Here is a 14,593-nt window from a genome sequence, read left to right as displayed (position 1 = left end):
AAAAAGTGTGGAGATAATGCCAGATATGATAGCCTCATGACCACAAAATAGATATTGCACTATACTCGAAATAAGGAAGCACTAATACGTCAAGAGTATTAATGAATGTAGCAGAAATAGTTGTCGTAAGCCACATAATATAGTGGCAATTAGAGTAGATGTATCAAATTTATATGTGGCATTTGTTGAAGCAAGCATACAGTACTTTGTTCAAGAGTGAAATTTCTGCGATAAAAATATTAGATATGGAGATATACAATGCATATATATATATATATATATATATATATATATATATATATAAAATAAGAGACGTGTTACATATAACAATTAAAAGCCAAATAACAGCGCGATTTTTTTAATTTATAAAATAAACGAATGTTTATTTTTAAAGAGAGATATATATTTGGAAGATATACACTCCTTTTTCAATCTGTATATATATATTTTTCTCTCTTCTTCTCCGTCATGATGTTTAATGGAAGGATTTTAAGTTAAGTCCACTTGATGTTAGCTGTGGTTTTATTGTAGCCGGATAATTGCACGTGGTCGCGCGTGATTTGAAAGTCTGAAAGTTATTTGGCTTTAAAGTGTTAAATGTAACACGTCTCTTATTTGATTTTCAAATTTCACTCAACAATCTTATAGTTAAATAATTAAAAACGATTGGAATCGGTAATTGTATCGAAAAATGGAATTTAGCACAGAATCAGTAATTGTATCAGAATCGAGAAAATATTGGAATAGTCCCATCACTAATGTATATATATATATTTGTAGTTATATATATATATATATATATTTGTAGTTATATATATATATATATTTGTAGTTATATATATATATATATATATATATATATATATATATATAATGTGAAAGTCTGTGTGTGTCTGGTCACGAATAGGTTCCTATATTGTTGACTATTATAGAAAACTGATCACATATAATGATAGAAGCTGTATCGAGACATAGGATTGGGTATGTTTGATCTGGCATAATGATGATTCATTAAAATTGGGGGTCTGTGTACGCGCCTGTTCCACAAAGTATGGAAATAAAAAACATTAAAAAGAACGTTTACAAGTGTTTTTGATATAGATGTACATAAGAATACTTTTATAATAAAAGGAATGGTATAATAACATTTTGGAGTCTGCGTTCGCGCCTGGCCTCCATAGAATGGAAATAGGCACACACTTTAATAATATTGTGATAAGTGTTTCAGTGTGAATAGGTATGGTATAATAAATTATGGGATTTATCGATTTTATTTTTACTTTTATCGTATTTTGTTTTGGTTTGATACCCCCAAATTTGAAGCTATCTATTTACAACCCTTCCTTTTCATAAGCCATCATACTTTCATAAATCAGAGTCCATTTTGTGTAGGCTGTTTTTAACCCAGTCAACGACGGGTACTTTTGCTAGTATATATTTGTAGTTTTATATATATATATATATATATATATATATATATTATTCTCACAAGAACAAGACAACAAAATTATATATTTGGAGTTACGTATATGTACACACACACACACACACACACACACACACACACACACACACACACACACACACATATATATATATATATATATATATATATATATATATATATTCACAAAAACAAGACAACAAAAGTTTGATTGATAGCAACAAGTGGGGTATTTTCTATTGTTCGGATAAAATATTTCGCGACCATTCGGACAATATATATATATATATATATATATATATATATATATATATATGCTGCCAAAGTAATATAAGAAGGCGATAGCAATGCAGGGTACTCACAGTGTAATTGATATGGCACATGGCCAATAATAGGCAAAATAAGGCTTTTGTATATACGTATGTGTGCATGTGCAATGGATTTTGTAAATTTTTTATGGCAAAATTCAGTTTTTACTCAAATCAACCAGTTTAAGGACAGAGTTTTAGGGGGACCCGTTATAAAGAAAATACGATCATTTTTCGAGTATTTTTTTCATGTTTAGTATATACCTACATAATGATATAACGAAAATAATTTCATCGGTAGCCTTGTCAAAAATGTATAATTAAGACATAGAGTAAATGTTACTTGAAAAAAATTTTGTATTTGATTCATAGATTTTGAAATTACATAAAAAAAATTTGCATTTGCATGAATTAAAATATATTTTTAAACAATTTCGGAATAGTTAGTAAATGAGTATATTATATTTTGATCATTATTGATATATGCACTGTTGGGTTTTAATCCAACTTTTATATAAATTTAAAGGAGATTAAGATATATATATATATATATATATATATATATATATATATAATTTAAATAAGGGGGTAGTAACCAACAATGTGTATTTTTTAACATTATTTTATTATTCCGTGTAATAATGTTTTTAAATCATTAATTTCTGACGAGGACGCTTCACAGAACGTCTGACACCCGTAAAAACGATTTCAATGATTTAAAAACATTATTACAATGATCCAAACATAATTCTCAATGAAAAACCAAGAAACGGAATGATACAATAATGTTAAAAAATACACATTATTGGTGACTACCCCCTTATTTAAATATACATCTTTCTTTCGTTGGAATTTCTTAACCCATTTTATATATATATATATATATATATATATATATATATATATATATATATATATATATATGGGATGTGGTGGTAAATAGAGCTTGTTATTTTGATTGAATATCTACCAGTGAAGATAGTAATGATCGTAATATTAATTGCTTACTGACTTGATTATTTGATGATCGTCTCCCAACGATACTTCTTCCTGATATAATCAGATTTCAAAGCACCCCTTCCTTGAAGTTCTAGTCAAAATCATGATGTTGACCGTTTGATCTAATCAAACGAATGTTATGAACGTATGCTGTCTCTACCACTCCTTTGGCAATAATGGATGACTCGACACAGGCAAATCATTACGTATCTTCGTAAATAATGTATAATCAGAATGTTCTATACAATTATCTAGTTGGTTGGTGGGATGTGCAATCACACATAAGCGATGATGCGAGGTGATTTTATTCATTGAAAATAACTGAAATTATACAATAAAATAGAAACAGTTATTCCTTCCATGCATTTTTCAAGTTTCTTGTTTAGCACTCACACACACTAATACGTATATAATAACAAACGCCTCCCTTCAGTCTTGAAAGGCAATGTATACCGCGTGGAAATGTGATTGCGTGTGTAATTGTCAAGCAAGGATTACAAAATCAGCAACCACGTCTCTCCTGAATCTGCACTTTTAAGTCCCGTGGCAAGGAAAAGTCCAGAGATGCCGAAATAAACTAAAAGCACGTATAGCACCTGAAATTACTAAATGATCACCCATGTTAGTACTGGTCAGGCTCTACGTTGCTTAACTTCCGTGATCTCACGAGGATCAGTTTTTCAACGTGATTATGTCTTATGCGTGTAACATATCTATTATATGGATACGAGAGGAGTTTCAAAGTAATGGCTCCTATTTTTTTCCACTCAAATAGATAAGAGTACAATAAAACTGCATTTTATGATGACTGGACTTGTGCATTCAGAACCTGAAAGTTTCAGCTCTCTCTTGCAGATATTGGACCGGAGGCTTTTTGTGTTTTACTATCTTATACTTGACACAGTTTTACTAATGGGTACTGACCATTCCATCCTGCATATCCATATACTTCATGCCGAGTTATATTGTTTGGACTAAGAGAAAATAAGTTTTCGAAACTATTTACGCTTACAAATATAAAGATAATATAAAAACAAAAAATTCTGCTCGGTATATCATCTCTCTGTCTATTTTGCCTGTCCTTTTCTAGCTACCAGATAAACATTATTACAACATGTGGTTATATTTGCTTTTTTATTATCAAGTATTTGAATATATTTTTATTATTATTATTATTATTATTATTATTATTATTATTATTTATTAATTAATTATACGTTTATTTATATTGTCAGGCGTTTTTATTGATTGACACTAACTGATAAGGAGCGGGGTCAAACAAGCAGAGAAAATAACTTATGAGAGCGAGGGAGGAGAGACTGATAGTTATGAGAAATTAGAACATACGTGATCAAACAACAAAAGTGCTACGTAATGAGGGGAGTAGATAGAAACGTTCTAAAATATTGAGTTAATTGCAAATTACCGCTTATTAGATGAATTAAAATTTTATTTCCAAAATTAACTTAATCGAAGAATTAAAGAATAGTTTTGCACCATTTTTTTCGATAAAAATACATGGAGAAAACAAATACATTGTGTCTAGCAGCCTTTATATGCATCATTTGTAGACGTTGTTGAATACTTTTAAAGTGAAATTATGCATGGACCTATGTGCTGGGTATTTCTTCTTGATAGTGCATCTTGAATACTTTAATTTAAGTAAGAACTTTCTATAAATTAAAATACGACGATGTTTATTTCCATCATACAGACAATGTTCTAAGATATATATATATATATATCTGTATATATATATATATATATATATATATATATATATATATATATATATATATTTGTGTTTTTTTGTGTGTGTGTGTAATTTATCTGCGAATCTTTTACAAAGACTACAAACTTTAATTCACCATCAAGGTCCTAACAGTCCTGGCCAAACTAATGCACATAGAATTACAAAAAAATCACATCCAGCTTAAAAAAAACAAACAGAATAATCCGCTCTCTATTCATGTCCCTATTGCTGTTGACTTAAAGAGAATATACGCGACAAAGATGAAATATTTCTTAAAACATCCTCATCATCTGATATAGTGACAACATTTTTGACCCCTTAAATAAATCGATATAATATGTTTTTGTTTCTGTATCATAAGGAAATTAAAAACCAGACTAAGACAAGCAGTCAGACTATATGAAGATGTATTGACCACTGTAACAAGGGGTAAATGACATGCTACGGTTATCAAGACCCGTAAACAAAATTCTACGAGGAATGTACAAGGAGAGGAAAACCCTGGTCAGTAGTAACACGTTGAGGAAGGCAGAAAACAGGAAGGGGTAGTGAAAGCTGATTTACAGATTATTTTGGAGCCCTAACAGTCAGAGTACAGTTGGCAGTGATGATGACACATATAAGAGATCAGAATATTCTCAGACTATAATTTAATGTAAATTTCGGAGCAAATAATGTCTTATACGGATGTCTGAAGAGAAGAAAAAGCATATTTAAACAAATCTAAATGATTATATAAACATCGTGTCTGGTGTTTATCGCAAATCATTTTTCGTGGATTCTTATCTGAATACTTTATGGTTTGCAGCTAGGAATAGTCATATAAAAATTTGGATTTTTGTTCAAATATGCTCTTGATTTTTCTCTAGACATATTCGTTTGAGTCTTATTGTGCTTAAATTTACACTACATCAACTATGATATAACTCTCTTCTCTAATGTTATAGCTCCATTGCAATTATAGAAGTAATATTTTAAATGTGTATCTTTTGAATATAAAACAATTTTGCTTTGGAAATTTATTCTCGCAGGAATCGATAAAAAAATTTATTTTTTAATTATATTTAAATATATAAATTTATATATATATATAAGTGAACGTGTCTGTGTGCCCGTGTGTACATTTCCCTACTCAATAATTCTGTACATTTTAAGTCTACAGACTCGAAATTTGATATACAGGGTACTGAGATTTTGGAAAATCTTTGTGATCGGTTTTCGGACAGAAATTTGGCTGTTAAGGCGTCAAAGTTAAACGGTTTGACCTTTGAACACTCTACCAAACTTTTCCGCCTATTTTGGGTCTGAACACTTGAAATTTACGATATAGGTTCCTTGGACATGGATCTAACTTAATAGCTTTATTTAAGTCTATCACAATACATATATAATAGTGGTCACAGTTAAAAATTGACCGCTTTTTTTTGCTCAACATACACCGGGCAATGCCGGGTTGGAATGCTAGTATATATATATATATATATATATATATATATATATATATATATATATATATATAATCATTATATATAATGAAAAAATATTATTAAATTTTAACTCTTAAACCAATTTAATTATTGAGCTCGATGTATGTTAACTATAAGTAAAGACCATACATAAAAAATGACAAATATATTCCAATTTGAAAAATGATGTTCATATTACCGTTTATTTCTGTCAGCTGTTAAAATTCTGTACAACACATGCCTGTAGTGCACAAGCAAGCCAATTATCCTTATGCCAATTTTTTTATTATTATTATTTTCCGCTCTGACACATCAGAAAAATAAGAATTCATTCACGAAAATATAAAATAAAAATATTACGTAAATCCGAAAAAATCGACAGTGGTTGCAATTATGTTTTATGATCTTAACCCAAATATATATAATTCAATTCTTTATATACTTCCAGGTTGTGGCTAATTATTATGGCAATAAGAAGAAATATGAACCTGTTCCAAACAAGACGATTCACTGGGCTGGGGGCAGAACTGGTCCACCTCCGGACACCCCAACCTGTGGTTTTGATGGGTCCAAATGTCCACCTGATGGTAAGTGATGAACCTTCTGTTGACATTCATAAAATAAAAAAAAATCTTGATGCATTGAGTTGAAAAATCTTCATTATTTCTTTAAACCAGTGACGAGCCATTAACGTTAAAGGTCTAAAAAGAACTTAAATGCCCACTAGATATCATTATCGAGTGTCAAAGGTCACTCTGTACAGGGGTTTGTCAAGATAACCTCGCATGAGGATACTTTTCGCTAGAAATAAACCATAACACAATATTCAAAATAACAGAGTATTCGGGGACCAAATAACATTTTCCCGGCGTGTAATGGCTTTTACAAGGAATGGTACACCTTCACTATATCGGGTAACAGCACAATCACGTTGACACACCAACGTTGAGCCTGGCTTGTATCAGATGGGTGACTATTTGAGAAGGCTAGGCGTTTATGGGAAGGTTGGGCGTAAGGAACGGCACCCTCACCCCGTAAAAAGAACTCAGTCGCTACAAAAGCGTCTACAAAGTTGTAGATGGTATGTGCCTCTTAGGGGGTCAAGGCTATGGATGGATGGAATGGCTTTTACGAGGAATGGCGCATCTTCACTATCTCAGGTAACAGCACGAAGCTGAATACTCAATCAAACTAGATGAATTCTTGTCCTGGAATTTAATGCATCAAGAGACCACAAGAAAAATATAATATATTTATTTGATTTCTCTGTAATTACTTTTTCCCCGCTTATTTATTTTTTAATTTATTCACGACAATTTTTTTTTTATCGTAATTTTCCTCGATTTAGCTTTGTTGAGCGAGAAACGAAACCTAGTTAACTAGCCTTTATTTTCATTTTTTTATTTTTAATCATCCTATTCATTGGTCTATATTTAGCCATAATTAAATTTTTTACCCCTCCCCCCCAATTTTTTTTTAATTATAACATATGTAAACTATTAATTCGGGAGAGGAAAATTATGTTACAACTTCTTTACTTACTCAGTGTTTGGGGGCTTGCAAGAGAGTCACCACTTATCAAGGCCCGAATGCCACTCGAGAAAAGGGTTATTAAGTCTACAGTTGTCACCGGGATAACAGTATAGTAATTGGGTATAATTTTTTTGAAGATACAGCTAAGCAAGAACTTTCTTACATTGGACTTGAAGACGACCATATTGTATTGAGTTGGAAATGTAGTTCTACAGGCGTTTGTGTTTGAGAGGTTACAGAAATGGCTGGAAAAAATATAGGTTCTGGTTTCGATTCTAGTAATTCTTTTGCTTTTTGAAATCACAATCGTCTGGATCTTTTTGCCTTAAGAATATATTAATAATCGATAGAGAATTGGTTCTGTAATAATAAATACAAAATCTACACGAATTAAAATGCAATATGCAAGCGTATTTTACGACTGGGCAATGCGGGCTGCTAGTTGGAAATAAAGAAAAATAAAGAATTAAATCCAGAAAACAATAAAGATGACCAGAATTATGTGATAGGAAACCAACCGAGAATCATACAAACGTCTGGACTTTGTAGGATTTGTCGCTATTGCAAAACGAAAAGCACAAAATTCTTTAAAACAGGGAGATGCAAAAAGACAAGCTTATTCAAGGGAAAAAAAACAAACAAATAGAAAATTTTACCGTCACATCGTTGGTTGAAGCCTAAGACGGATAAAAATGAAACAAATGCGCGGAGCTAGCTTGACCATAAAAAGGAATGTGGCAGATGAATAAAGTTACTATAATAACAAATTTATGAGATACTAGAAACGGTTCAGAAAAATAGAAAAGGACTATGATATACTGGAATCCGAAAACAGATGGAGACATGCAAAGTAATGAAAAGGGCCAACATTATTAGAAAAGTTCCCGAATGCGGGAACCAAACCGGTATAACTAACGGATGTTAACTCGATACATAAAAAAGTACAGAAGATAAAAAAAACATCATACGAGCCTAACGGAAGCGAAAAACAGGCATAAATATAATGAATACACATAGTAAATTATGTACATGATGGCCCATTTAAAAGTAGCCCGATCACTCTAATCTTTTTTGAACGACCAATTGACACCACAAGACAAAATGCAATTCTTTTCCCACCAAAGTTGGCCCTACATGCCACACGTCTCACAAATCACTGTCACGTGTTCATGACATGTTTACGAAAGAGAGAACAATAAGCAAAGGTTTATAGCCACCACGTTCACCCGGCTTGTCATCATATGACTTTTAGCTTTGGGGATTTTAAAACAAATAGTTTCCACAATAATCATCACAATCTAGACAAACTAAAGGTGAACATTACTAACACTATCAGGAGAATCATCAGAAAAGATGTACAGGCAGTATCTGCAAACGTTGTTAAATGTGCCCGAAAATGCATAGATTTCAACGGGGAGCACTTCCAGCATCTTTTATTTACAGGTAATTTAAACAATTACTAATACATTTTCTGGGCTACTTTTTAGTTGGCCACTCTGTAGTATTACCAGTTCCACTATCCCCCTTATATTCTTTGGAATTGTGAGGAAGAGTGTCCTTGCTGCTTTGAATGCTTCGAGACCGAGTAAAAAGACGCAGTCAAAAATCCTTCCTTGACAATTAGCCCCACAGGTGCGGGTCCAAAAACTGGCCCAGAACCTTTCGGACTGAGGTAAGTCATTTGGGTATCACCCAGGAGGCCCATCCTCCCTGACTTTGCCACCCGGTTTCCGGGTGGGATAAGTTTATAGCGAGCTGCCTGAGGTGCGCAAACCAAGGAATGCCAACTGGGATGCCCGGGCAATTTTTGCTAGGTAAGAGTGCCCCTCGTTTAAGGGAGCTTGCTTGACATCCACACTTTCCCGACCGTGTGTCAAAGCATTCTAATCTCTACCAGTGCCGGTTTTTACCATTGTCGTGAAGAGTCAAGGAGGATAGGAAAATCGATTAGATAAAACACGAATCAAATCGTCACTGGCAAATAGTGCCGATAACTTAAGTGGTTTTATTGTCACTGAAATTCCAGATAAGCCCAACGTCGTTCCCAGAGAGTAATTAATGAGAATCCGTTGATGCGATAACATAATATGATTTGCGTAGGTCCTCGAAAGATTTGGCACGGTGGAAACCTAGAGTACTTGTTGTCACGCAATTTGCTGGGAACACAACCGGTGAGAAATCGCTGATACTTCTGTGTGATCTTTCTTCGAGTAAACAGAAAACGTAAAAATTAAAACACAATGGCGATTATTGATTTGTGTGTTCCGAAACAAAAGTAAAAGGTAGAAATAAAATTAACGTATAATTACTTTAAATAGCAGCTATTTTTCCTATTTTATATTACACTTCAACGCTAAAAGATCGTATAGACTTTTAAAGCGATAAAGTCGTTGTCTAATTGAATCAATCGTAAATATCCGAAACAACAGACTTCATTTATTTCTTAAATGGTTCCACATATTTTTCTGAAGATTAAATGGATTCCTTGATTTTTCCTTAAGTGGCTTTTTTTTATTAAATGAACGAAAATCACTTTGCACAAGGAATCTCATTAAGTTACAAACGAACATCGTTTATTTTTAATGAGCTAATTTTGAGAGGTACTTAACTTTATAATAAATAATTTATGAGCGTTTGTTGTCCTCCTCTCTGGCAGGCTTTTAAGATTCTAGCGTAGTTGATGTAGCGGTATTGAACTTAAGTTTATAAAAGTATAGATAGACTATGTATTTTCCACATCAAGTAAAAGTAAGTAAAGAACTACAACACGCCATTAGAATTTAGGTTACGTCTTAAGCTATGGCATCATGTATATTAGTATTATTATTACTACTATTTTTTATTATTATCACTATTATTATTTATTAATATGTAATTCTTGCATGCAATTGTTTCGCTGTCCTGGAACAGAACTTGTAAAATTCTTATATTAAACTAACACTGTTTTATTGCTGACGTCTGACGATAAATACGGCCTAATTGGGTGTTATTTTGAAATTTATGTTTGGACACTTAAAGCATATTAGATGAAGAAACGAAGTACACCTCATACATGTTGAGGATGTATCACTATTTCGTTTTTTATTTAAGATACCATGTCCCCGCAATGATGCATCACTATGCTTGTTTCATAAGTATTTTATAACAATACGCTCTGATTTATTTGCTGGCCTGTTGCCCTCACGACATAATTAGCTCCGAATGACACTGCAGTCAGCAAAAGCCCATTCTTTCTACGGTCAACATCCCCCGATAAACGATGGTCTTCTACTCTAATATACTTTATTTCCCGAACTGCTAGACTTTGTAATTCCCCCCTCATGTTACCTGTGTTCGTGAGTGTAACAAAATATAGAAATTTAAATATAATGTTAACAAACATCTTGCTGCACAAGTCTCCACTAAAAATGGCCTTTTATAAATTTGACCTCTAATCGACAGTAGCCCCTCACATCTCAGCAGCAATGTGCCTTGTAGTGAGTAAATATAAATAAAGAAAAACTACCTATTTTACATCCGTGTCATTATCAAGTATTATCTATTATGCCTTTTAAAAGAAAAAGAATATCAACCTGAGAAGTTACAATATTAACACAATATTACGATTAGTGATGGGATGATTTTAATATTTTCTCCGATTCTGATACAAATACACTTGTTAGGAAAAGTTTAAGCGATTCTGAAATTGAGTTAAACAAATATTTCATTGGTATTTTGTGGAAGAGGGGTTCATTTATCGGAAAGTACTCATCTACTTTTAAATGCACATAGAATCATACATCTAATGTTTTCTTTTTATTTAATGCATCCTAGGTTTTGATAAACTTATGATATTTCCATGTATATTTTCTATTTGTGCTGTTTTTCCTATTTATCTACGTGTGCCCTTTTTACGAACGTCATTTTCTCGATGGTATTTTTATTTGAATTCGATATAATGATCCACATATTTTAGTTTTACTAGTAGTTTGGAAGCAATGTATCATAGTGTACAAGCAATATGAAATTATATTTTAAACAGAAAAAAAAGAATCGAAAATCATATTCCATTATTTTTGTTTAATCATTCATATCCGAATCCGGCTGTTATTGTGTTTTGCATTAGACGAAACTGATGTAAAGAAATACATAGTTTAATAATTATAATGTAAACACGTGTAATTGTTAATCTAAAAGTCGTAAGATATAGTGCAACCGTTTGTTACAATTCTGAATTTTTTAGATGAGATGTCAATGCTTGTGTTATGCTAATTAATCCACTCTAAACGGTTCGAATTCTTGTAATGCAGAGCCAACTCCCAGTTCCATTAGTAGGAAAAGAAGTATGTTCTCAACACCCGAAGAAGGTTGCAGGCTGCAGCGACCGAAACGTTGTGCTAAAAACACCAAACATGAGAATAATCGTCCGATTAATCAGCATAACACAAGCAAACCCTCTGTTCTTAATAACTTAAGTTGCGTAAATCAGAAAAGGAAATAAACTCAATCAATCTTAAGTTTTCCAGATTTCACACGATTTGACAAATACTGAACTCTTAGAGTTCAATTACGGTTGTCAGGCTGAAATCGTATGTTGTGTATAAGGCATCCTAATGATGAAGGTACTTATCCACATTGTTGCCAGGGTCACGAAATATGACATAAGCACAATTTGTAAATGAAAAAAAAAGCATATTTGCATGTAATTTGATCTGTAGTCATTAAACACTAATTCAGTATGTTTCCTTGAATTTTAATTTTTTAAGACTCCTTAATCTTAAGCGTTATATTTAAGACATTTTCTATTACCAATATAAGGATAGGACTCCAAGAATGAGGTTTAGTATCATCATTAGGGCTATGGCAACTGAATATTCTTTTCGTTAGTTTTACTCTCGAGTATGTATCCGACACAGTTAATCAATAGAGAACCACATTACTCTATCTAAAAACATATAAGATATTAACTGATATATACTCGAAAGCCAAAATAATTAAAATAATATACTCATGTCATAGCTCTAGCCATTAAATAGTTTAGTCTTGGTAAGGGGCACAAGATTGGCAGAAAAACAGTCTGTTCTAAAAAATTATTGAATCCCTTCTTACACGGGTATTCTTTTACTGTATATATATATTTACTATATACATGAAAAATATAGTAGCATTTATTTATATTGTTTACCAGTAAATTACACAAACATGTTTCATTCAGGAAGGAAGTCATTAGATCCAAATAAAAATGTACAATATATGTATCCAATGAATATATATGAGAAAGAAATTCAAATAACTATTTCATTATGGATCAATAGGAATTGTTCAGACTTTTGTGTTAAGATTTTTTTTCAATATTGGCTAGACATCTTTTTATTTATTTATCGGTAAAAGTATATTCACTTCTTCTCTGAGCTCAATTGATTTTTAATCCATAGTAGATACCTATTTTTGTCATTTTATTTTTTTTACCGATCCATATCTTTAAAAAAAAAAGCAAAACTAAAATAGGTTTGACGTTTCTGAATATTTTTCGGTCACATCGACCGAAGCGTTGTGAAAATAACACTCAAGATGAGAACAGTACCCCGATTAATCCAAATAATATGAATAAAATAGGTTTGTCATTTTCTAGGCTTTCTAATATAAGATATCAAATATGCCTAGCGTATTACACGATGATATAATTTTTTTACACATTATACATGAACAACATGGGATAACTAAGCAAGTATACAATGTGTATTGAATGTAATTACAAGAAAATTAATAAAAGTAAACTCGACTTTGATAACAATTATATTTCTCATATTTTCCACAACAATTTTGAAAGACTTCGTATGTAAATTAACAAAAAAGTGAAAATAATAAAATCAATTTCTAATTTAATTGATTATGAACTGAATTCATTTATTTCTAGGTGGCAACAGGAATGGTTGTTACTTGGCATTTATAATTAACTTAATAGGAGATGCCTTCTGCACAAACAATCTCATTACTTTTGAATTAGGTAATTTTTCTCTGTAATTACGTTTTCGAATAATTACTGTAATAAGCCTCGTTCATTATATCGTAACGCAACTAACATGAATATAAATCTTAATGAATGTCTTGGTCTGTTCTGGTTTTCCAAAAATTGTACACTTCATCGCAGTATGATAATCAATGCTTATGTGGATTGGTTACGAGATTTTTCTTGCATGAACTTATCATTCGCCGGAGAGTGTCAGTTAGCGTTAGATTTTGGTTTTTGCACAAATATTGTATGGGTTCCGATAGGTTGTTCTGCCTATCTCTTTACGCACATTAGCCTCGTTCATTATATCATAACGCAACTAACATGAATATCATCAAAACTAACATGAAGATAAGCAAAACTCTGGTATTGGCGTAGTTATTCGGAAATTTAAGTAGCTAAGCAGCATTATTCCATTGGTTTGGTTCAAGGAAACAGTGTTGCTTCAATCTAAAAACTGACTTATTTGTTAGGCATGTTTCATGATCTATGAGAAAACAATTACATCTTAATCTATTTATAAAATATATATATAATCATTGGAATTTTTTTGAGATGAGAAATGTGTATATTTTATTTCCAAAACTTCCAATAATTAAATTATAGATATTATTCAGAACTGCTTCGACAATAGAAGATCAGATAACAAAAAAATCTTTGATTTATAAGACCAAAAAATCCAATCTTGATCGCACTTCGGGATTCGTGGTGCAGTGGATAGAGACGTTGAATCTCTACAGTTCCAGATGAGCATTGTCTGAAGATAGCGGTTTCAATCCTACCCAAATCCGACCAGATGATTGGTTGGCCAAAACGTGATGAAAACATAACTAGGGAATTCATTCATTACTGACGATACAGTTGAAGATTTCCCATTCCCATCCAGTTGCGGTTAACCACCTGATGAAGTTCAGAGAAATAGTTGGCCGAAACGTCGTTAAACAACAACTAGAAGAGGAGGAAAATAGTCTGCATAAAAATCAGAAAATATTTATAAAATCTTACGCTTTTTTTATTTTCCCATAAACAATTATGGGTTTACATTATAATTATTCGACTATTTTATTACATGAATTGTGAAATTACACAATGAAACGT

General features: G+C 31.9%; 1 protein-coding gene across 1 annotated transcript in view; it reads left to right on the top strand.

The window, feature by feature from the left end:
* The window catches only part of LOC145246050 (atrial natriuretic peptide receptor 1-like), a 1,007,513-nt gene that overhangs the window by 529,646 nt on the left and 463,274 nt on the right, over window positions 1-14,593 (top strand). The window contains exon 6 of the mRNA XM_080107893.1: window positions 6,419-6,557. Within this exon, the coding sequence (XP_079964019.1) occupies window positions 6,419-6,557 (139 nt within the window). The remainder of the gene's footprint in view (window positions 1-6,418; window positions 6,558-14,593) is intronic.

Source organism: Euprymna scolopes, chromosome 23, assembly GCF_053919585.1.
Source record: "Euprymna scolopes isolate OS-2025 chromosome 23, ASM5391958v1, whole genome shotgun sequence".
NCBI lineage: Eukaryota > Metazoa > Mollusca > Cephalopoda > Sepiida > Sepiolidae > Euprymna > Euprymna scolopes.
Note: the sequence above shows the minus strand (reverse complement) of the source record. Positions and strands in the feature narration are given on the sequence as shown.